Source organism: Prunus mume, linkage group LG2 (genome assembly GCF_029339155.1).
Source record: "Prunus mume cultivar Tortuosa linkage group LG2, ASM2933915v1, whole genome shotgun sequence".
In the NCBI taxonomy this organism is placed as follows: Eukaryota; Viridiplantae; Streptophyta; class Magnoliopsida; order Rosales; family Rosaceae; genus Prunus; species Prunus mume.
In genome coordinates, this window is record NC_142699.1 from 17,245,573 (window position 1) to 17,270,541 (window position 24,969).

A 24,969-nucleotide genomic window follows, 5' to 3' on the forward strand; every position below is an offset into this window, starting at 1 on the left:
CCCAATCTGATCTCAGATAGAATTATAGGCCATTAGTCTATCAGACAAGAGCCCAACGGGCCTAGATAATCGTATATGGGCCTTTGCCTATTGGAAGGATATTATGAGATGGCACATTTTGATACGATTTTGGGAATATGCGAGATCAGGGACGACGGACATTGGAGGAAGATTCCTGAGTCATGCGCATCTCCTTCTCTCTCTTTCTTTATTCCAACTCAAACTGAAATAACCACCCTTTCAATCCAACCTTCCTTTGCTCTTTCTATTTATTTTAGCATTTCATTCTCTTCTATTTACACCCAACCCACCTCCTATTCTTTCCTCAGCTTCACCAATCTTCCACATCTTCCCAGGTTCTCTCTCTCTCTCTCTCTCTCTCTCTCTCTTAGGATTCGCACAATTCGTTGTGATGTTTTTTTAAGGTCAATGTTGGTGGCTTGCTTGCTTGTTTTTTAATTAATGAACCACTATGGAATTTTTGTTTTGGTTCGGAATTTGGGTGTTATTTATGGGTGGCGAATTTAATGTTTGCATTCTGAAGAAAATCGGACAATGGGTTATGGTTGTGATTCGGGGTTTTGGTATGCACATGGATGTGCTTATAATCCGTTTGATAAACACCGCTTCGTAATGTGAACTGCTTCTGGGTTCAGTTATGTTGGATTTTGAGCTCAAAATATCTGCCTTTTTAAAAAAAATTTTTTTTTTATTTTTTTATTTTTTTATCTTTGGAGTTTGGAGTATGGGTGTGTTATGCATTTTGATTAAAATTGTTGCTCTAATAGAAGCTAGTGGGTGTGTGTGTGTGTGTGTGTGTTGAGAAGGCTTTCTAAGAATAAGAAGGGATCTGACAACTAGCCAAAGAGAATGCCTTGCAATGTAGAGGGTTCTTTTGAGTGTAGAACCTTTGTGGACCCCCTCCCTCCCTGTAGAATGGGATCTCACGCCATGAACTGTTCGATTGAAAGAAACCAAACCTCTCCATTTGGATTTCCCATGCTAATGGAGAGTTGCCTTTTCCAGTTTTCCTAGCCAAAGAGGGCTCTTTCAGTCAGAGAAAGAATTAAAACCATATGTGTTAAAAATCATTATCTATGGGATGTAAATTTCGTGGTTTTTATATATATAAATTCCCTTAATTTCAAGCTTCAATGGTTGCTCAACATGATCATGTGCTCTGCTCTTAATTTGTAAAATTATTGTTGTTGTTTTGTAGTGGTACACTTTTAATAGGCATATTGGCTCGCAGTTGGGACACTTCTTCCAACAATTGCCAGCAAGTGTTTGCTGGCAAAAGATTGCTTGCCTTATTACAGAAGAACTTATGAGTCCCCAGAGTACATTGAACCCAAGTAGAGCCCTAGAGGGCATGCACGGGGTGCGTGTGGTGCCGCGTTCACTGTTTGAATCAGAGGAGATTACTCAAGATGGGGACCTTCCTCACTCAACTTGTGGAAGTTCGGCTGTTGGAGCAAATCAGCAACTTTTTATGCAGTGAGTGAGAAACCTGATTAATCAGACTTGTTTATCAGCATATGCTAATAATATTTTAGGGGACGTGTGATTGCCGTCAAAGAGAAAAGATTAAACTACGAGTACTAATTATTTTAAATAATTATAATACATTTCCACAGTTTTGAAGTCAATATAGATTCAATTACGCATTGAAGAACAAATGCAAGCAATTCCACAGCTATTAACTTTGTCTGCATTGTCTCCAGGAGAGTATGGCAGCAAAGACCGCCATGTTTGAAGCCCATCCAGGGCTGCATTCAAGGTATTATAAATATAAATTCATTTTTTATCTGTAGGCTTGCAATCTAATCTCTTGTATGGAAAATGCATAGCTGTTGTTAACGCATTTTCCCATTTCGTTAGGCGATCACAGTGTTGTAGAAACAGTTGCTAATGTGCTCACTTCACTTCCTTTTATAGTTCTTGGAATCCAAGCCCCCAGGTAATACTTTTATGTAAGACAGTTGATGGACATATGCGTAATCTTATTGATACATCACTTTTAATTAACTTTTTCTTCCTTGGGGAAACAGGAAGAATCTAAATTCAAAGATATATGCTAATTCATTAATTGGAGTTGGAGTCGCCTCAAGTTTATATCATTCTTCAAGAGGAAAACTAAGGCAATATTTAAGATGGGCCGACTATACAATGATAGCCACAGCAACAGTAGTAAGTCAGAAAAATTCCTTGAATAAATAATAGTTGGTTTCACACTCTTTATTATCAACATCCATGAAGTTGTTTCTGGATTATGCCAAATTGCTTTAGTCAAAATTAAATTCATTAAAAAGATTGTAATGGTGATTCTTCACTCAAACATGAATGTATGGAATGATGCATCTGAATTAGAATTGTTAGCGCTTAAGAGGTCCTTTTTAATTTATAAACTGAAAATATTTCTCTTCTGAGTGTGAAGGTGAGTTGGTCGATAGGAGTAACTACTGGATTTCAGAATTTTTCAGCATTTTTTGGTTTTCTGCATTACTCACTAAGAGTCTGAGATATGTTGCTTGTTCACCTCATCTCTGAACATTTATCTGGATTTTGTTCATCTCAAGAAGCTCTAGGATTAATTTGTACATACTCATACTCATCTTTGGCAAGTTTACATGGATTACACCTTGTCAGTGTCATGAGTCCCCTAACTCTTAATTATCTGCAATGTAACCTTTATTTTCCAATAGAATGAATTTGCTGCAAAAGCCTACTTATCATGATAATCAAGGGAAAAAAAAAATTCAAGGAACAAAAACCAATCAGACGACCAAAGGAGGTTCAGAAACTAACACCACAATATATGATTTCTTATATAGTTTTCCTACATGTTTAATTTATTTCATATCTTCCTGTACAAAGTATTAGTTCGATCTGTGTATTTTCTTTTAAGTTACTCAGTTGCCCACTTGATATAATCGGAAATGGATCAACTCATATTTTTGCAGTGTCTCTCAAGAGCCCTCAGAAATGAAAACCCAAAATTGCTGATGGCAGCTTCTGCATTATTTCTACCGATCCAGCCTCTGATGGTTTCAGCCGTTCACACTGGAATAATGGAGGTAACTTTGTGACTTTCCTGTAATCTGTTCTATCACATGAAAAAGTTCGTGTTAAGTAACTAGTCATAGCCATAGGCAACCTGAAATTTTTATGTTAAGCTCCTGGTTCTACAAAAATTGTACTTTACTCATCAATTCTGTTGTTTTATTTTCCAGGTAGCATTTGCGAAAAGAGCATTGAAAGATCCCGAGCTAAGGACGGCCCACAATGTACATAAGATGTCATCACTAGTGGGAGGTGTGCTTTTTGTTGCTGATGACATGTTTCCTCAGACTCCCTTCCTTCATGCTGCCTGGCATCTCGCTGCAGCTGTTGGCGTTAGCACCTGCAATAAGCTTCTGGAGTAGTAGTTGAATCAGCCAAAGAGAGCTCTACTACTACATCCAAATTTCAATCCAATCCATCATTCTTTTGACTCAATTGGTGGGTTACCATGATTATTATGTAAGTAACTAAAATGGTAGAAGGGACAAGGTACAAGGAAGGTACAACTGTACGAGGGAGGGTGTTGTCTCAAAAGTCAGAACAGCTTCGTGTACGGGCTCGACCCCTATTGGGGTAATTTTCAAATCGTCTTAAAGATGTAGTCAATCGTCAGTTCATTATGTTCACTCAAGTTTGCCGTGTAAATAAGATACTGGCACCCATTATTTAGTAGCTTCTTTATGAACATATTTGCGATACCTTCTCTATTTTTTCAAATACAAGCAATAGTCTAAATTACCCTAAATTAACCTAATTTATGGAGAGAGGGATTCGAACTTGGGTGAACAAAGGATGACCTCATTACTTTGACCAACTGATCTAAACAACTTCTGCATGATATCTGTGGGTAAATTGATTGAGACACCATAAGAGTATACGTTGATATGAGTTTGATGCCTCAAATTTTGGCTTATGAGTGATTCGGATAGGAAAAATGAAATGTTTTGAGAAAGCATATGTCAAATACCAAACATCAAATTTAAATTTGATAATTGATGTGGCAATTTGACAATTACACAGTTTTATTACATTTCAGTGTTCATTCAAGATAGGAAATGAATTGGAAAGAGAAAGAAGGAAAAACATTTGTAACAATCAAATCATTCAAGATAAAGAAGAAAATAATAAATGAAAATAACAGCCAGCTATCTTTAAAAAATAATAAAATATTTATTTGACATTTTGCTTTTGAGATGTCAAAAGTAATAAATGAACCTCTAGCTTTCATTCCACATCAACTTTGACAATTCTATTGGAGCGACGTGAGATGTTATTTATAGCCGTTAAATATATATATGGCACTTTTAATATATCAGTTGGAAATGCTCTAACTAGTCTTCCATCTTTTCTCTTAAAGGGGATATTCAGTTGGTGATGATAGATCCACTCTCTCACTGGAAAAAAAATGTTGGGATCTGGACTGCAGTTGCATAGCTTAAATTAAATCTACCATTCACGAGATCTTCAAAATATCAATTTTTAGATTATAAATTTTCAAAGAGGACAACCAAAATGATACGAAATTAGAACAGACGTTGCATTTTCTAATCAGAGAGATCTGTTCATTTTAGGAGGTACTGTTTTGATACTAAATTTTCATACAAATAATATGCACCGTTAGAACAATAGTTTAAACCGCAGTAAATGCCTATAAATACCAACTAAGAGAAGATTATAAGTTACAATGACAAATGGCTCAAGCTTTTTTCATCCAAAATAACAAATGGCTCAGCTTTTATCCACTTTCGTTTTTAGAATTCCTTGTAGATGTAATACACACTGCGGATACCTCAATTTTCCCACAGTAGACGATGGGTCTGCTTGAGAATTGAGATACACTATAACAGATCTAGAGATTGAATTTCAGGTCCGAAGAAGATACATAGAGAGGCTCTGGCTCCACTTTTCGCCTGATCCTGGTTCATGATAAAAGCACTTTCTTAAGAATAATTCAGTTTAAATGTATTAGATCTCAAGCAAATAAGAAAAATTATTTAAAACCACAAGTATCAGACTATTCTTCCTTTCAATAATAGGAGTTACTTTTTTCACTTTAAGAATAAAAATCAATTTGCAATGCCATCAGACTATTCTTCCTTTCAATGTAGACTGCACAAGTCACTCCTACAACAAGTGGTAAAGCTCAGTAATCCTCCAATGTAAGATGTAATTACCAATTATCTTGAGCCCATTTGCAGCCATCAGTATCCACCACATGCAAGCTGTACGCATGCCTTGATTTTGAGGACTGATTCTCAAAACTGTAGTCCAAGCATTCGACATGAAAAAAGGAAAAGTTGGATCTTCAGACCACCCAACTAAGGCAAAATATTTAAAGGTCAACAGAAAGAGTTTGTTTGAACTGACCTTTGATGAATAAGATCACCATGAATAACAACTAAAGACCCAGCTTTCACTTCAATAGGCACAAAATCCTTTTGATCATACTCAGGGGAAGGACGATCAAAGGTCACACCCCCTTCACCTCTAATGAACCGTCTGACAAGGCCATCTGTAAAACACAACGACAAATTACAAGAAAGTTTTAATACACCAAACAATTTCAAAGCCTTTCTCACAACTATAAAACTTGAAATAGGAAAAAATGTGTTCTAAGGAAGAAACAGAAAAGGAAATAAGAGGTGGGAGAGGAGAATGGTACTCTTCTGAGATCCAGGTATAGCCCATAGGCAGCCATTCGTTATTGTTGCATCTTCTAGAGCCAGCCACAGCCCTGTGCAAGTTGGTGGTTCGGTATAAAGAAATGAGTTATCCTGATGCGGCACTACCTCACCTCCAATACCTGGTTGCTGCCAATAACATTCTTGTGCATTAGTTTGCAAATAAACTCAGGATAATTTGCATATCTGAAGAAAAACAACCAATATTGACATATTAACATAGCCAAACTCATGAACATACAAAACAATGTACCACAACAAATCATGAAATTTGAAATTATACAACTAAGATTTAGCAGAGCCGTCTGCATTTTACTGTTTTAAATCATAACATTGCTAATTTCACAGTTCTGTAGACATAACTGATACCATTCTAGACCCCATCCTAACAAAAGAACACAAAACTTGTTCTAACAGGGGTGGGGCAGGTATGCCGATCAAGTCTGTACCTCCTTCCTCCCCCTCTGAATGCATGCATGCATATCTATGTGTAAATTTTTAAACACATATGTTCACATATAAGTGTGTACATATGTTATACATAGTCTCCGTTCCAATGTTAAATTGTATCTAGTCATTTTAAATGCATTGAATCCAATATTTTTAGGGTTCTTTCAGCCAATTAGCCCAATTGTCAAAAACCAATCCTTTCCTCAGCCAAATAGACCTCAGGTCTACCTCAACTCGCATTTAAAAAGTACTAGAGCCTCACAAGGACATTATGTGACACCACTAGGCCTTAAACACAAGAAGATGTAATACCTTAAATATGTACATAGACTGAATGATGATGGGCCTTTTATAACCCAAGGAGGAGAACAAACTTGAAACTTTCTCAGAATAGGAGAAACCTTTAAATACTGGATCGAGCTCATGTAACGCTGCACCAAAGAGCACGTGCTTTACAGAATCAGTTTTAGTTTCAAATGCATGGAAAAAAACTAGAATTCATTTTTTAAAATTTTATTAATCCAGAGGTATTCAGAGCTTACCATGGCCAACTTTATTAATGGAAAGTTCCTTTGGCTGTTGTAGCTCTCCATCATTCCCAAAAGCTTTCTCTGCCAAAATCAAGAAGTGCCAACAATTTAGCACAACACAAACTAGAGATTATGGATTAACCAAATTGCAAAAGTGTTCGATTTCACTATTTTGGAACCAAATTCCACTTGTACAAAAGTGTTCAAAAGTGTACAAATCATCTTCTTTCTTTTTTCCGGAAAGAACCAAAATAAAAAGAAAGACATAAATACAGGAATTGAAGAAGTAAATGATTCAGGGTTGTTGAAAATTGAAACATATAGTCGTATACCTTCGAAGAAAAACGAAATCTTCTCGACGCTTTCGTAGAAGTAATTGTCCGTCGACTGTTGCTGCAAAATACAATTGAAAATGAAAAAGAACCGAGTTTAATTACGTATAAACATAAATAACTACATAATAAAAGCAAACAATTAAGACACCTGATTCTTGGTAGAGAAAATAGAGGCGGTGGCGGAGCAGTCGAAGTCGTGAAGCAATTGGTCCATTCTCTTCCTCATGGCATCGATGTCCTCCGCACTGGCAAACGATTCTATAACAAAATAACCTGCAATCATAAAATTATATAACAAGTTAGCAACCCAACACACATGTTTCCAAGTCAAAAAAAGTCAAAAACAATGCTTTCTTAGGACATTTAGGAGGAGTTAGTTGGTTGTGTTTACCTTGGGAGTTGAAGGAGTGGAGTTCGTCTGGACTGAGATTTCCGACGATGCCCATGGCTTCTGCTTCTGATTCTGATTATGAAAGGCAAAAGAGGTAATTTGTGTCCTGTCCTCCGTGTGTTTCTATCTTCTCTTTAGAATTGAAACGTTGAAAGGTTGGATTAATAGGATCCGGATCCATATATTCTCGCGGGGTTGTCAATTTTACTCCCATTTGTTAAGGTCAAAGGGTGCAATGCCACGTTTCAGTTCCTTTTTCCTTTTATTAATTTTTTTTATAAAAAAAAACTCTAATAAAAGGGCAACGCAACCTATTTGATTATTCAGTCAATTATAAAACTAACCTGGATCACATCTTTGTTGGTTTAGGTCATCTCCAACTGTGTCGGGGCTAAATTCAAATTTTCACCTTTCAAAATACAACTATTCATGTATTTTCGGCTCAAAAAATTTCCTCCAACTTTGCAGACTCATAATTTGAGTCTGCAACTTTATTAAATTGTTTAAAAATTATTAAATCCTAATTTTTTTTTTCTTGTTAACTTTTTTAACATTATTTTTGTCTCAACGTTCATGATTTAATTTCTAAACATTTTAATCTAAAAAATTTAAAATTTCAAAACATAATAAAATTTCACTTTAAAAAAAAAAAAGTATAACAGCCTTTTTATTCACCAAATGAATGGCTATTTACCAAAGGAAGAAAGGAAAAAAAAAAGATTTTTGGTTGATTATTTACCAAATGAATGGCTATTTATATAGTTTGGAATAAGTTTTGGGGTTAGATTTGATTTAGATTAATTATAAATATTTTTTTGGAGCGGATGGATGTGAAATTTTACGGTTCAAATTGCCTAAAATTAATTCTAATCGTTGATATGGATATAACAGTTGCATTTAAAAATAAAACAAAAAACAAACAAACTCAGCTTTCAAATTGGGCCTTTTGATTGCAGCGTCTCTTTCTCCAGATGCTGCCACTTGTTGCGCAACAAAAGTGCAAGCAGACAGCTTGATGCCACATGGGGCCCGCCCATTTTTCCTCTTTCACATGGGTTGTAGAGCAAGGATTTGGGCTCCACACAAATTATCAGTCCAGGCAAAACTTGGACTGGTATTTCACCCCAAATTCCACCCCTCAAAATACATGGGTTGGTCGGAGATGACCTTACATACATGAATTAAGCATTGAATAAGACAGTGAGCCCTCGCCCTCTCTCTTAATTCAGTTTGAATCCCCATTAAATTATAATTTGTATTCAAAAACAAAAACTAACATGAATTTATTCAAAGTCACTCTAATAAAACCATCAATAATCTTTTTTTAGGAATGCTAGCAACCTTTTCTCTAACCTTCTCCTTTGGACATTCTCCTTTTTGCTTGACATGTGTTATTCTCCTTACACTTAAAACAATGTTATTAATATATTATACAAGTTAACTTTTGCTTTCCAAGTTTACCCTTATTAAATGTATTCAATTTATCCAAAAAAAAAATCACAACTTTCTTACCATCTTATTAATTTTTTTTTAAACGTCAATTATTTTTTAAAAAAAATGTCTGCTTTTTTCAAACACAAATGGTTTAGAGGAAATGTCCCTTTTTTTAAAACACAAAGGACTTTTTTTTTTTACAAATTTATAAATAAACCCAATTCTAGACATGTATTTATAAAAAAACTCAAATACTATTTAAACATAGAAACACACCCAAAATTAACCTCAAAATCAACAATTGTATATTTTTTGGGTGTGTTTATAAATGGGTTTTGAGTGTGTATAATGATGGGTTTTAGATGTGTTTATAAAGTGTTTTAAGTGTTGGGTTTTTTTATAATTTTAGCCCCCATTTTGGGTGTTTTAGTGAAACTCCTTTTTTTTTTCTATCTAAACCCTTTGTGTTAAAAAGAAAAAAGAAAAAAATGACATTTCCTCTTAAAAGCAGATATTTTCTTTAAAAACAAATAATTGACATTAGAAAAATATTAATAAGATGGTAAGAAAGTTGTTAAATTTTTTGGAAAATTTTAATAAGGGTAAACTTAGAAAGCAAAAGTTAGCTTGTATAATATATTAATGACATTGTTTTAAGTGTAAGGAGAATGACATATATCAAGCAGAAAAGGAAGAAGGTTAGAAAGAAGATTGCTAGCATTCCCCATCTTTTTGGATCGTGAAGCCTAAAAAATATAAATGATTATAATAATTTAAGTCAATTGTTTATAATTATAGTGTGCTTATCATATATACATGATCATTTGTATAGTGTATCAGGTCGACTTATGATATTTTTGAAACAAGCGGACAACAAATAAATATCAACCAACAGCACAATTGGATCAAATCATGTTTTGCCCTAGGGCAAGCCCAATGGCGGGGGTTCTAAATATAGTGGATAGAGTCCTTTTTAGAGCTCAAAATGAATATTCATGGCTCTAAAAGTATATTTCCTATAATGGTGGTAGGCTCTATATTTGAGCTCTAAATCTTTTTATGATGAAATTTGATTTAAGTCCTTACTTTTTTTTTTTGTTCGTGTATATTTATATTTTGTTAATTTTTTTCTTATGAATATTTCAACTAAAAATATATGTTTTTTGACGAGATTATGAAACTACATTTCGATTTATAGACATTGTTTGCAGAAGTGTTTATAGGGAAAAAAAAAAAGAGAGTTTAAATTTGAGTGAAATGGAAAAAATGGTAAATTAGAAAGAAAGAAAAAAAGTGATTAGAAAAAAAAAAAAAACAATAAAAGAAGAGACGTTGATTTGCAAAACCAAAAAAACAATGGAAGTGATTAGGAGCAGCCAGTTATTTGGAAAACAATAAATTTAAATTAAAAAGGCTTTATTCAGCGAGTAATGGAGCAGCCGCAAGTCATGCGCAATTGAAGATCAGTTTTTTATGTTCACGCGTGCCAATAGTCCAAAAATAAGTGGGTCCTGCGGGTTTCAGTGGCTTCAACCGAGTTCCTATATATATGGGTGTGGTTGCAACCCTCCGGTGGGCTGAGCCATTTAGAGCCCACCATTCATCATCATTTAGTGTTGCTTTTTTAGTTGGGGCTGTACCATCTGCAGCCTTGCGGCGGATAGAGCCCTCCATTTGGCTTGCTCTTAGAACAATCAAAACTCACGCAGAATGTTAACACACAAGGCGAAGGCGGGACATAAATACAGCCAAGCCAAAGATAGAAAACAACGCAAAAGTTTTCTGGCCACGCCCACGCCCACTGAGACGAAACACTACAAATTACAATTTCAAAAACGTTGCGGCCAAACTATAATCACATTCATGCCCCCGCTAAATCACAAAAATTAATGAATATACTGATGGAGTATTAAAGGTATCCTGTGAGCTTCAGTAACTAATGTAACCTCTTCGTAAGGTGGGAAAAGAAAAAATGAAATTTGAGTACCCTGACCTTTGGATAAATGTACAAAAAATTCAACCTGATCCTATTTGCACTCGCAGATCAAACTCTAACTAATCTACAAACATGGCAAAAGCAGGCAGGCTGTGAAGGAATGCGATCTGTCAGTACACAGCTTGTTAAATACAGCAGCTGCAGATATGAAACAATGCCTCAGTCAACGCCCGGGAAACTCCTGTGATAGAAGGATTGATGTATCACTATCTTCTCTTCTGGCATCATATAAAAACTATGCAACCTCCTCACGATCCAATCCCGGGAAAATAATTAGGTAACTGTGACCTCCAATAAATTCCTTGTAGCCCCCAAAATTGGTGTATATGCCCTCTCCACAGCTGGACAGGGGCAGAAAAAAGAATGAAAGAATAGCAACACAAAAGGGGGGTCAGCAGTAAAGTGTCCTCACAAAATCAAGGGTATGGGGAACACCCATCACAACATCCTCATTCAAAATCACGTAGCGGACAATGCTCTTGCATCCTCTGTCTTGTTTGAGCGGCACATGCAATCTGGGCATGGGAAGGTATATATTGAGTCATTTGGTCTCTTCAGCTCAAAGCCCTTTGAATCACCATGGGACCTCATACCCAGCAGTTGACGCTTGAAAGTCTTCCATCTGGGAATAAACAACAAAACCAAGAGATGTTACTCCTCAGGTAGTTTGGTAGTGCTCAAGTTCAGAAATTTGCATCACAATGGGTAGTTTGGTGTCCCAGACATTTTTGTTCATATTAACTCAAATACATGACAATCCATAATACGGTATTTTCTTCTTTTCTTCTCTAGCCAAAACCATAGAAGGCGTTGCTCATTTCCTGCCTATTCCAGCCACACACCCATAAAAGAAAGGACTATAATTTAGGTCTGACACAAATATCATCAAATGTAACCTCCTTCCAGCCATTTCAATATGTGTAAAAATGCATTTTTCAATGAGACTAAACTAGCCGTAAAGATCATGTATACCTACCCAATTTTGGGATTATCGAAGAGTAATGCTAACTTCCGCTTGTCGGGCCTGATAGTCTTGGAATGTCCACCATACAAGTATCTTCTGTGTCCCATGAGAAAATGGGGAAAGTTCCCTCCTTGAGTTGTCACAAATACCTCACTGTGAAGACATACAGTGTAATCTGTCGCAGCCATCCTGGAAGAAAAATTCTAGCAATAGTAACTCAAGTCAGAACAATGGTATTATACCACACCTCAAATATGGAAGAAAAGAAACAGAACTAAGAATATTAAGACCTTGAAAGGAGCAAGCTCCTCATCTGATGCTAACATCTCTTTTGTCTGCAAATTAGGAAACATTTCCAGTAATGGGGCCATTGTCTTCTCAGCATTGTATATCTTTCCCGATGCCAAATAGATAAATGTGTTCTTATCAAATCCCATTCCCCTAAGCATCAAGCCAACCTGATTAGATGACACAGAAAAAGAAATAATCAAATATTCATATTCTAGAATTTTAAAGAAATTTAAAAACTCATAAAGTCTTTCTTAAAGTGAAAGAAACAATTGAAGAGAAGGATAGAAACAATGGTCACAGTTACAACAGTGTTGCAAAACAGCAATTTAGAGGACCCCAGCTGGCATATGGCACAGTGGGACAGAGGCATAGGCTGCCTTGCAATGCAAGTGCCTCATATGCTGGGTTCAAACACAGAAATGGCACAACAGGTAAAAGACTAGGGAGAGAGGGGAGGGTTAACCCTCCATTCTGAGGCCCTAAGTTCACCTATTCAACTAATATATATTATGAATCCTTGGGAATAAATATTTTCAAACAGAAAAATAATTTGTGCTACACCAGTTGTCTTTTGAAGGTATGATCATTTGTTTTATCAGGAAATGAAATAACAAACAGATGAAGATGCTGACTGACTACCTGATGAAACTTCTAGCAATATGGAGTTTATACTGCTAAACTTGAATTCATGCAAAACCTAAAATTGCTTAACTGGAATTTGTGCAAAACTTACTGCTCTTTCATTGTTTGTGAACAAATAGTCACTACATAATTAAATACACGAGAAGGAACTACACAAAAGCAAAAGATATACCTCTAAAGGAGTGAGAGGACATTTTCCATTAATCCTGATTGCTCCAGGACGTATAACCCTACCAGGTTTGCTAAATTTCCCTCTCCAACCTCTTTCCCTTGCTGCTTTCATGTCTTCATTTTCTTGCTCTCCACCATCAAAAACACAACAAGAGAATGCAACCATGTCCTACACATGGGAGATCAGTAATTCCACTTCTTAAAGGAAGATGATATTTTCTTCATGGAGGTTGAATAGAAGTTAATTATACTACACTAATAGCTGATCAAGACAAACCTCTTCAAACCGAAGATGCACCGAAATATATTTGCCACCATAATTTGCACTGCGTTCTTTCATTCTTGCAACCAAAGTTTCTCCCAAAGTTAATATAGGACTTGAAAACCTTAAAGCTTCATAATTTGCCAGGCATCTTAACCGTTGAACAGCAGGAGGAGAATCAAATGACAATCGATTTGCAAAAGGAGAAATCCTTATAACCCTGTTTTGTCCATAAATATAACCAACATTAAGCATCGTTTTGTACAAGAATTGCATGAATCATGCCACGCCCATTTTCACAAAATTGATGCAACAATAAGTATCTCCATAATCTGCACTGGATACAACAATAACAAAGTACAATTCTGCAAAACCTGTATAACAGTCAATATTAGTTCACTTCCATATACCATAAATTTTTTAAGTATTTAACACTATTTTTAGCAATGCTTATTCAAATTTTATTGCCGAATAAAACATAAAATATAGTTACTGGATCTCATTTAAAACAGTTATAAAACAATATAAAGAATTAATCAATAATTGATGAACAGTAATCAGGTTGAGGTCACATTGACAAGTTTAATCAAACTCGTCTACCAAGAAGAATTTGGATTGGATAGAAAACAGCAAAGAAGTATCAATCCCAAAATCATCAGATTCAGGTGGGTCGGTAGGTTGAGGTCGAAATTTACAACCTCTACTTGCACACAAGTAGTGTTGATACCTAAGGCAACTCTTTAACAGATTAAATGACTAGGACAAGCAACACAACAGATTTTACAGACCCTATATTTTTTCCTCCATATTCTCCCTCCCCCCTCTCCCCCCTTTTTTGACAAATACACCATTTGTGCAATAGAAACTACTAAACCATAGCTCATGTAGAAGCAAAGTTTCACTGTTTAGCACAACATGTACCACGACAACATAATGAAAGTAACTTTAAATAAATAAATAAAGGGACCAACTGAAGTTAAAATTTTCTCACTCACTTTTCTTCAAGTAACCTTGGGAGAACTGCATCCTTATAATACAGAATGGGAGACCATGCTTTTATTCTGAAGTTGTATACGTTGCTCAAATTGTGGTCAAATCGTTCCATTAAATATTCAGGAACCTTGTTAACTACGCGTACATCATTTTCCAACATACTGATGAAATAATCTTCATCATAGATGTCTCTGAATTTACTGAAAATAAAAGAAGAAGAAAATCAGAGTCCAGTTTATGCGACAATGAAATCGTAAATACAATATTCGTATCAGTTCAACAGAAAACTCCTCATAAAGCTACGAGGTTTTAAGCAAGGTACAACCATACAAACAGAATATATGTGAGGCAGCATTCATGCCAACCCAAAAGAAAATAAAATGCTGTATTAGCACCTTATGTCACTTTATTCCTTCTATCTTATAATGTATCTTTACACTTTTATCCATCCTTCAGCTTTCTTCTTTTTGCGTTTAAGGGTTGACTGAATCAAGTCAAATTTTCAGATACGTCAAGATGCATAGACGACACTGCCAAAATTCACACACTGTTTTTTATGTATCTCAGATTTGTTTGCTATTATGTACCTCATATTTTAGTTGCAAATTTCAATACCCTGGGAGGGTTCATAGATATGGATATTCATTGTTAGGCACCCTGATCCTACAAACACAACATCAAAATGATAAGTGCTGACAAACCTTGGATCTCTCCAGATGCTATGATAATGAAAATTGGGAATTACAAGTGTTGCATTAAGATATCCTGCAACAGCAACTGCATTGCATATCTAGAAAGAATCAACAACAACCATGTATCAAGGAGTCAAGAAAGTTGTTACAAATAATAATATTCAGAACAGAATAGGCAAAGCACAAACACAAACAAGAAAAGAAATATGCAACCAAACGAGGAATTAAACTTACTGAAGTCCTCTGCTGATTTAAACCACCATTTGCCTCAATGTATATATAACCATTTGACTCTGCCAAACCTACGAAAAAGCAACCAAATGATCAAGTTCGGAACTCATATGAAGATGGAAACCAACATATAAATGTGCCTATCTAAAAAGTAAATGAAATGATATAATGTTACAGTATGGAAATATCAAAAAGGAAGGGGGAGTATGAATTAAGCATGCAGTTTCCAGCGTAGGAAAAAAAAAGGTATGCCAGCAGCCATTATCATATAAAACTGCAAGAACTAGTTGTGGTAACTCGTACCTCCAGAGGACTTGTTTACACACGGTCTCCACTCAGCACCTTTATAGGAATGTTTCCATACAGTTGAGATCTGCATAGAATTTGACAGATTGTCAGCGAGTTGGAATGAATGCATAGGAGGGGCAGATAAAATCAGACAATAGCAGAGCAGCCAGGGAATCAGGAACAAGGTTAACCGACTGTATTTTACCTCATTACATCCCCTTCCTTTCAATTAACCAATTTCTAAGCCATAACTACATCGAGAAATTCGAAGATCTCTAAGAGTGGCCTAACTAGGGAGAGAAACAAGGGAAGATTCAAAAAGAAAAATAAGAAACAATTTTTTCAAATCCCACTTGTATGCAATGCTTCCCATGTAATAGCTTAGTTTTTTTATATCTTTTTCCTGTCATTTTATCTCAATGATGAATTACTTATTTGTTGTATAAATAGCAATAAGTCAAATTTCTGCACAAAGAAAGAAAATGAGTATGTCCAAGTAATAAAGGTAGGATTGATTAAAAGACAATAGGTTGATTATCTGCATTTGAAGATTGATTGTTCACATTCATAGTTCGTTTACGCAAAGATTTCAAATCTCCAGGTTAAAGCATAAGCAGGAGGATGGCCGATATAGTACTAATTACTAAACAAGGTAGGAAGGAACGCCAAGCAATCCTATGTAGTCTAAATCAGAATAACTTTGCCATGATTGATTTTCGTCCTGAAATTATGTCAAATGAAAAACAAAAACAAAAAAACAGATTGATTGAAATTCGAAATCATGCAATGCTGGAAAACAATTATTGGACAAGATCTCAAAGAGTAAATCGGGCAACAAAAAGGGAAGGAATGACGAGACGAAACGCACCGCATCGGCGGAGGAGTTATCGGCATCCATTTCGGGTCGGAGCTTGGCGTAGAGTTGGGGACTGCGGTAAACGGAGCCGGGAGCAGGACGATGTGAAATGACGGGAACGACCTCGAAGGAAACGGAGCCCATGTAGAGGAGCATGCCGGAGATGTAGAGGAGAGGGGCGAAGAGGAAGAACCCCTGGCGGCGGATGAGAACGGAGAGGAGGTGCCAGACGATGCGCTGGATTAGGGTTCGACCCGGCTGGTTGAACCGGCCACCTGCTTTGGACCGGCTGTGTCTGAACCGGGGGGAGCGGAGCGGCGAAGGCGGCGGCGATGGGCTGTTATGTCCGCTACTCGGTAGCCGATTGTATGGGTGCATTGGGATTTCTGCTGCGCTCTCTCTCTTTCTCCCTCTCTCTATGTACTACGTCATGTGGCCTTCTCTCTCTGTCTTTTTTTTCTTTTTCTTTTTATTTCTGTGTGTGTGTTTGTGTTTCTTCTGAGAAAACGTTGGGGGAGAGAAGGTGGACACAGAAAAGAAGAAAGAGAAAGAAGAAGTGTTTGTATTGAAATGCAATAGATTCGAACAAGAATGAGTTGGGCGTGCACGTGCTTCTCCTCTCAGGGATGACAAGGGCTTCTTTCTTTTCTTTTTTTTTTTTTTTTTGTTTTTTTGTTTTTGCTTTGAAATGAGGATGACTTGTCGCAAAAATAATGCCTAGAAGACCAAAGCCAATTGAAAGTTTTTTTTTTTTCTTTCAAAGCTATGTCAAGTGTTGTCAAATCTATTTAGCATAAATAAATGCAATGAGGATTTATTTAATTTGATAAGATGATGCAATGAGAGGATTATGCTAATCAATGTTGATTAAGATTGAATGCATTTGACATGATGGTTTTTGGTGAAAGATGGTGGGGGGCGGGAAAAAAAAGAAGAAAAGAGACCACTTATCAAAATGGGAAATTCCTGATGATTATCAGGAAAATGGCAAAAAGTTGACTGCACCACAAATTACTTGTATATGTGGAATGGATCCAGAGATTCTTTAGAGATACGTTTCTCTGAATATCACAAATATAAATATCCATCCATGCTATATGTTTCTGTTTTTTGGGTAAACAAATTAGATTAGAGCAATATACCCTCATGTGAAATATCAACATTCTTTATCGGATAGGATCAACATTTATTATTGTTGTTATCTAATGATACACATAACGGAAATATTTTTCCATTCCACTTTAACTTAATCTGTATCCTCATCATCTTTCTTAATAATTGACACGTTTTCATTAATTATAGTTAATTCTTTACTTTGTATTTATAGAACCATTATTATGTTAATGGACACATATCAAGTGTTGAAAATGGTGATGATAGTACACCTTGATTAAAATGGTAAGCAAAAATACTCCCTATAGAGAATTATGAAATAAAAATTATTTCTATTTTTCATTGTTTTATTATTTTATTAACCATGGATAACTTTACAATAACAAATTACTTTGTTTATTCGATTCTTTTTAAGGGGGAAAACTGCAAAATAGTAATAATTAATCGCAGTATAAAAAGAGATATCGTGCCTCCCGGTACAAGTAATTGTGTGTGCGCTGTAGAAGGGTTGTCCTATTATTTTTCTCTAATTATTTACTCCTTTTTGTTTATTTTAAAATAGGATCTACCTTTGGTTGGGGAGGGACACGTGGCATAATGAGGTGCTATTGGGGGGATGTTTGACATAGTAACTTTATTAGGGCCCCAAAAAAAAGTCTTGAAATTTGGAATATTACTTTATCCGGATATTACCACTCAAATGGCCATGCTTTTTAAATAAATAAATAAAAAACAAATTGGCTGTGGCACTAGTTGGTTGTATCATTCATATGTATGCCAATAATGTGACATGGAAATTATATTTTACTTGGTTTTTTAATTTTAGTGTAATGGAAATTACCGTATGATTTCGTTTACATTAAATATGTGTTACATTTACATTGGGAGCAGAAAATATGGGCCATGCGCCATATAGGCAAAATTTAAAGGATCCTGTCAAGAAAAAAGATTTTCCAATTATAAAGGAGTTGGGAAAATAAAAGTAGCCCAACCAACAAACGAGATCTCTAGAAATGGTTGGATGAGTTAGCTACTTACCTCTTGTACTCGTCCTCTTATACGTTGGGATCCAACTCATAAAGTTGGGAAAACGTAAGGTAATGTATGTAATCCACATGGACCCGCTCCCCTTCATTGCCAGCTTTTAATTTCTAACATTGAAGCTTATGTCTGGCTTGTGGTGTTCAACATTCACGTTTACAGACGGAAATTGGAAAGTGACAGGTGCAGGAACCGTTTGATCATTTTTTGCGGGTATTTCTTTTACAATTTTGTTTTTATACGAGTAATAATTTAAATTATCAATCTAGTTTACGAGAAGGAGAAGGAGAACTTGGGTTCAAGAGCACAGACTCAACGCCCTGGTCAACTGGTCTAACCCCATTTGCTGATATTTTTCATTCAAATGAATGAAGATGGAGATACAAATAAGAGGGGTGAAAAGGATGGAACATTATAAAACAAACTACAACGATTTTCAGTTCAACTTGGAAATGATAATTGAAATATATCTTAAAGACTAAAACCCCTCGCAAACGCATTTTCCACTTCCATAAGAGACATTTTAAACGTTTTAATCAACTCCTAATAGAGTAGTAGTTGGAACTTTGAGGAAAGAGCCATCACTAATTAACCTTAATAGATAAGAATGAAATAGAAAAAGACGGGAAGGGACTAGAAAAAGATTTCGTTCAAAAAAAATATAGAAAAAGACGAGAAGTAATTTACATGGATGAGGATGCTGAGAGGAACTGAAGGAGAAAAACGGTGTTATGAGAATCAAAATACAAATCCAGAAGTCCCACAAGACAGAATTGATATTGAAAGCTACCTCTCTCTCTCTCTCTCTCTCTCTCTCTCTCTCTGTGGGAATTGGGCTCACATAACAGAAGCATTGAGAACTTTTCAGTGGGCCATAACATGCGATTTAAACACGCATGCCACGGCAAATTTAAGGCCCAATTGATTTTCAGATTGCAAATCCAATCCAGAACATAATGAGGTAATTTGGTGAGGGGGTTCAACGTGGAGTTCATCACACCATTCATTATAGCATTTCCATGAAAATCAAAGGAAAGGGCAAGGAATTATGTTATCCAATTCAAATCACAACGTAATAAGTAAATTATGGTGTTTGCTTGCACATTTAAAATGAACATACCTCATGCATGCAAGACATAGATGCAGAATCTTATTTGTACATACATGGGGTCCCCATGAACCATGATGCGGATGGAAACAGAGTAAACAGAATAGACCAGCTTTGAAACACAGTACGTACGCATAATTAGGAGAAATTATAATCACGCAGCTTTCCTAATAAATCAAGAGGACACATTTGACCGAAAACACACCACATTTGAAACAATTGCGGAAATCAAATCCCATTTTATAAAAGAAAGACGTCCAGGATATGAAAGCAAGAAGAATTTTCAAAATCCAATCGCAATCTAAGCTACTTTATAAATCACATTTTGGTTATAATTGCTGCATGTGTTGGGTGAATCCCTTGAGAGACTAGTATGCAACAAACAAGATACAAAATTATTTCTAAATTTTGCCCATAATTTCCAGTGCAAAAATCCAAACCTAACAGAAGATTGAAATAAATAGATTGATAGGGCCTTCCATCAGTTCATTTCAAAGAAAACTAACATCCATGAGAAATTCCAATCCGCTAATTAATCAGTTACATCTGACCCTCAAATTGAATAACAATATCCTTAAAAAAAAAACATACTATCCAATCCAATGACTCATTCATGGAGAGTGCCCAAGATGTCCTCATCCCTGTATAAATGGAGCCTGCACAACACCAAACCCACCAAAAACCCAAACCAAACGTCATAAATGGAAGAAACCCCTAAAACATATAATGGCAAAACAGAGCAAACAAAGAACAAAACTACTTACTCTTTGTCACCAAGCTTGACTTGGGTGCCCCCATACTCAGGCAAAAGAACCGTATCACCTTCTTTCACAGCCACTGGAATCACATTCCCAGCCTTATCCTTGGCTCCTGGTCCCACAGCAACCACCTTCCCTGAGTTTAGCTGTACACACCCATATAAATTAAAACCCACACAAAGTCATCAATCATTGACAATTTACTCAGAGACACATTTTAAGAAGAAAATGGTAGTATTTACCTTGGTGGATGACTCGGGGAGGAGAATGCCGGCGGTGGTTTTAGAGGGTGGGATGATTTTCTCAATCAGGACACGGTTGAGGGTTGGGATCAAACGTCTAGCCATTTGTGCCTCTGTTTCTGAGACTGCTACTGTTGTTGGCTCAGATTGGATTTGGGTTTTTCTTTGGGGAAGAGGGCGATTGCTGATCTTTCTTTTAAAACATGTGGGTTTGGGGTGGAGGGGAACTACTTGGAGATCAAGTTCTAGTAGACGATAGAAGGTTCTAGGTCTTAGGGTTTTGGGGGTTTTATGGTATATTTGTAAATTAAGTTGGTGTTGGATGGTGTGGGCTTGTGGGCATAGGTCTGAAGTTTTGGTAGTATAAAAAGCCCAATGCATTAAGTTGTTTGCTTGGGCTTACCTTCATTGTCATTACCTTTCCCCAAGAATCTATAAGCTTTCATTATCCTTGTGGAAAGGAAAAATTGGTCTTTTTCAAAGAAATGTAGGTTGGGTTACTCCTTGTGGGTTTATCAGTAAAACTCTGTAGAATTTCATGTCTTGTCGAATGAATTCGAGGCTATTTGCCAGTGGAGAAAAGAACTGATGTTTTGTTGTTTGCAGGACAAAGGCTGAAGGTGGGGGGGTCTTTCACATGTGGAATGAGGAAACTCAAGCCATGCTAGCAGTTCAAAGGCTGAAATGAACAAGTTATGCTAAATGTGACCTGCTGTGCTTCTTAAGAATGGAACACTCTTTGTATATCGATAATAAAATCACCAAGGAAATTACTTGAATTCTTGTCACAATCCTTTTATTTGTGGCTCTTTTTCTATGTTATCTTTCTTTCGCTTTGTTTTCATTTCTTATGGTTGCCCTACTTAGTTTGCAATGGAAGATGTTGGTTTAGTTGAGGCTCATGTAATCTCTCTTAAAGGTCTTTAACTCAAATGGTCCTCACATTTATACCCGAGTTGCATTTTGGTCCATCAACTAAATTATTTTTCCAAATGGTCCCATCAACTCTTTATTATTCTCAACAGTTACATTTTCCGTGAGTGTTAGTCAAGTCAACGCTATAGGTGGGGTATGAGTATATGAATTTTTACTATCGCACAATTAAGTTAATAACGATAGAAATTAAACATAAAATTTGTCATAGTTTATCTGGTACTTTAGTTGAAGACCTTTTTGTTCTGATTTTCAAGTATCGAAATTCAAGTTGAGGTCTACTTCATCTAACCAAGTCCCATCCCTAAAAAGAAATTTACAGATAACTACAAGTAAGTGCAAGTGCCGATCAGTGTGTCTTTTATTGAAAAACAATACGCAGGGAACCTTCAAGTCCGTCCCTGCAAAAAGTAAACTGTTTTTTAGGCTAGACAAGCAGCTAAAGTTAAGCCCTAACTGGATCAAGTCATGACAAAACTCCTGACTCGTACGATACAAGAATTCCAGGCCACTCCTCGTGCTAGGTTAATCATGATAAAAGTCATGCATATTCCTGTCTATTTTGTGCAAAAGATAAAATAAAAAGGACCATAAACTTTTTGAAATCTATATATATGGTTGACATACTTAGGACCAAAGTCTTTTCGCAACCCAATTGGGGATTGGCCATAACTTCGTTATCCCTTCCGATAGCATGCGATGGGTTTTTGCGGTTCAGAAGGTTCCCACTAAAATCACATATCGTTTCCTACCTTTATAGCTTTATAGCCTTTAAGGACCATCACATTTTTTCAAGAAAATCGGATTCTCGTTATCTTTCAAAGACATGTCCAAATTACAATACCTTTGCTTACAATTTCATGCAGAATCTAGCTTTAAAAAAATTATCTCAAGAACCTTTGCGATGATAAGTTGCGTGTATAGTTTTTTTATTTTTTCATACGCATATATGGATGAAAACCTGCCAATATTTGCTTTGAGAATATAGAAAGCCAAACCCATCATTGCTTGCCACATATATAGCTAGCTGGACATGTCACATATGAAATATACCCTAACTGATGGTGCAAACAATCAAAACACTCTAACAGGGGAGAAAAACTTACATATATACTTAATTTGTGTTACGATGAGCGATACATATATAATTGTTATCCTATCACTCCGTTACATGCAATTTTTTCACCTAACGAGAACCGTACATAAACAAAACTCGGGACCGTTCATTATCAACACAAAACACACATTTGCTCATAGTCAGAGATTTAATCATTCCCGGGTTCCCCTCTTTTTCCTTATTTGTGAACTTAGGATAATTTCCATATAACATTGAACCGTGGGACCGAAGTAACACATATGGCTGTGAATTAGCCGTGTATGTATGACGAATACGTAATCAAATATGTTATAAAATTGGAGCATTTGTTGTGTAATTATCAACTGTGAACTGTGTGTTCCAATAACTTTGGTGGCTCTTCATAATTTCTGCGTTTGACTTTGGTGTTGAGGATGATCCAACTTATAACTGTATATGTATATATCAAATCTGTAATTCTGGCTGTCTCGCTCAACTGATGCTCCTTGTTATGGCTAATCTTTTATTTGCAAATTGCAAGGGCTGGCTGAGAATCAACGAAAGGTAGTAGAACCGAAAGGCATTAGTGGGGTTGTGGTAGAACCATATGGCGTGTTTGATGAAATGAAGTATATTTATAATAATGAGTTCCACGACTGAAAACAAAACTGGAGGATAGGGACTCACTTGATACGTGGAGCTTATTCACTGGCCTTCTCTTCATGAGTTTTGTAATCCATTTTCAAATGGAGCAGTTTCATTTTGCTCATGTGTATCGAGAAGCAAATATAATCGCGGATTTGTTACTTAATTTAAAAATAAACTACACTTAACTTTTGTAATATGACTATTAAGATTTGTTTTGATGTTTGGAATATTGAAATCCCACCTTCCTTGGAATTTTGTTCTTTCATTAGAACAAAATTTCAGTGATCCATGAATGTTGTTGCAATTTCCTTTCTTTTGGAAAGGCTAGAATTTCCCAATATGCCCAATGGGATGTCACCATTGTGCAGCCCTCCTTTTAGATCCTGCACATTCTTTTGGGTCCTCTCTCTCATATACCGGAATCTCCTTTACAAGTCCAAAGATGTGGTGCAGCCAGCTACAAGTAAACTCTTCTGTTAAATAATAATGATCAAAGATTCTGAACATCGTCAAGTGGGCGTGCCGGAGTGGTTATCGGGCATGACTAGAAATCATGTGGGCTTTGCCCGCGCAGGTTCGAATCCTGCCGCCCACGTTTTGACTCTCTAATCTTACACATTAACTTATTTATTTAATAATTTTATGGACAGCAGCGAGCACAACACAATGGACTAATGGAGGGTGGAGGCCCGTGAAACAAAGTACGTGACCCTCCAATTATCTAATCAAAGGTGACATTTTGCATCTCAGCATTGAAGCAAATGAAATGACTTCTCCTTTTTTTATATTCTAAGATAGTATCTTCTTTTTCATCTCATCATTCAAAAATGTTGGGTAGGAAGAAAAAGTAGTAGGGTTCAGTGTCTGAGGAAAACTCCAACATTCTTCTCCAAGTTAGTGCCACTTGAATCTCCAATATATATTCGAAAGGGCCCACTTATCTCTTTCCACCATCATCACTGTTAATGGTGGTGGTGGCGGGTGAGCTTCAGTCGCTGCCTGGCCGGCCATTCTTGATTGTTAAGCTAATAAGCTCTCCAACTTACTTACAAATTATGCGGTAATGGTTAAGCTAACTTTCCAAGCCACACACATACGTATCATTAACTAAAGAACTAGGGGTTCAGGCCTGATATTTACCATGTGATGCACCAATATTATCGTGGGGGATGAATTTTGAAGTTTACTATTTTTGCTTCTGAAATTTATTCGACTCAGTTTTTGATATTTCTGAAGTCTTTCCCTTTGTTCATATTTTTCCTTATAAAAAGAAAAAATATTTTGGATTTATGGGTATTGTCATCCCTTGTTGTTTAATCTTTTGAAATTAATTAAGAAGAGTGTTCTGAATTTTTGAGTTTTGCTCTACTTTGATCATATACATTCATTATTCTCGTTGAACAATCAACGAATCCCTTAGAAAAAAAAAGTTTGCTTCGAGTATATATTTACAGATATTGATTAATCTGCCTCTATATCAACAAGATATAGGGGATGATTCTTGAATTGGAATCGGTTCCTCGTATGTTCATGGAAAACTCGACAACTTCTAAACTAGGTTGTAGATTATTTGAATTGGAAGGCGAACTACATCCAACCTAATTATGGATGATCAACTTTGGTATGTTTTTCTAGAATCCTACCTCTTTTCTTTTCTTTTCCTTTTTTTAAATTAAAATAAATAATTTTTCCCATATTTAATTCATTGCTTTTATTCTAGATTTAAGATTGTTGTTAAGATAGTCTTTTGAGAATGAAAGAAAGTGTTCGCTTTTATTTGT

At 36.0% G+C, this 24,969-nt stretch overlaps 4 protein-coding genes, 1 long non-coding RNA gene and 1 other non-coding gene across 7 annotated transcripts; 3 read left to right on the forward strand and 3 right to left on the reverse strand.

Annotated features, from left to right (window-relative positions):
- Positions 1-120: 120 nt before the first annotated feature.
- On the forward strand, positions 121-3,750 carry LOC103341607 (uncharacterized). Of its 2 annotated transcripts, none has more exons than XM_008245154.3 (7): positions 121-356; positions 1,220-1,497; positions 1,725-1,780; positions 1,882-1,960; positions 2,052-2,190; positions 2,964-3,077; positions 3,234-3,750. In XM_008245154.3, the coding sequence occupies exons 2-7, from the start codon at positions 1,328-1,330 to the stop codon at positions 3,423-3,425; spliced, it is 750 nt and encodes a 249-aa protein (XP_008243376.1). In that variant the 5' UTR covers positions 121-356; positions 1,220-1,327; the 3' UTR covers positions 3,426-3,750. The 2 variants fall into 2 exon arrangements, with proteins under 2 accessions (XP_008243376.1, XP_088903136.1); XM_089047010.1 differs by having other exon boundaries at positions 139-356; positions 1,253-1,497.
- An 826-nt stretch (positions 3,751-4,576) lies between these two features.
- On the reverse strand, positions 4,577-7,636 carry PAHX (phytanoyl-CoA dioxygenase (PhyH) family protein). The gene is made up of 9 exons (XM_008245153.2): positions 7,451-7,636; positions 7,208-7,332; positions 7,057-7,117; positions 6,737-6,805; positions 6,507-6,625; positions 5,726-5,873; positions 5,431-5,575; positions 5,238-5,324; positions 4,577-4,979 (listed from the first exon to the last, which is right to left on the reverse strand). Exons 1-9 carry the CDS (start codon positions 7,503-7,505, stop codon positions 4,913-4,915), a joined length of 876 nt encoding a protein of 291 aa, XP_008243375.1. The 5' UTR covers positions 7,506-7,636; the 3' UTR covers positions 4,577-4,912.
- A 3,121-nt stretch (positions 7,637-10,757) lies between these two features.
- On the reverse strand, positions 10,758-16,944 carry LOC103341687 (O-fucosyltransferase family protein). The gene is made up of 10 exons (XM_089045482.1): positions 16,283-16,944; positions 15,430-15,499; positions 15,130-15,197; positions 14,905-14,993; positions 14,206-14,403; positions 13,226-13,430; positions 12,950-13,117; positions 12,135-12,302; positions 11,857-12,047; positions 10,758-11,502 (listed from the first exon to the last, which is right to left on the reverse strand). The coding sequence occupies exons 1-10, from the start codon at positions 16,646-16,648 to the stop codon at positions 11,340-11,342; spliced, it is 1,686 nt and encodes a 561-aa protein (XP_088901608.1). The 5' UTR covers positions 16,649-16,944; the 3' UTR covers positions 10,758-11,339.
- A 3,029-nt stretch (positions 16,945-19,973) lies between these two features.
- LOC103344244 (10 kDa chaperonin, mitochondrial-like) lies at positions 19,974-20,777 on the reverse strand. The gene is made up of 3 exons (XM_008247867.3): positions 20,533-20,777; positions 20,297-20,436; positions 19,974-20,188 (listed from the first exon to the last, which is right to left on the reverse strand). The coding sequence occupies exons 1-3, from the start codon at positions 20,635-20,637 to the stop codon at positions 20,140-20,142; spliced, it is 294 nt and encodes a 97-aa protein (XP_008246089.1). The 5' UTR covers positions 20,638-20,777; the 3' UTR covers positions 19,974-20,139.
- Positions 20,778-20,877: 100 nt separating this feature from the next.
- On the forward strand, positions 20,878-21,331 carry LOC148919750 (uncharacterized). Its single transcript, XR_016124539.1, has 2 exons — positions 20,878-21,019; positions 21,139-21,331. It is a non-coding gene; the product is annotated as an uncharacterized LOC148919750 (long non-coding RNA).
- A 2,370-nt stretch (positions 21,332-23,701) lies between these two features.
- On the forward strand, positions 23,702-23,783 carry TRNAS-AGA (transfer RNA serine (anticodon AGA)). Its single transcript has one exon. It is a non-coding gene; the product is annotated as a tRNA-Ser (tRNA).
- Positions 23,784-24,969: the final 1,186 nt, after the last annotated feature.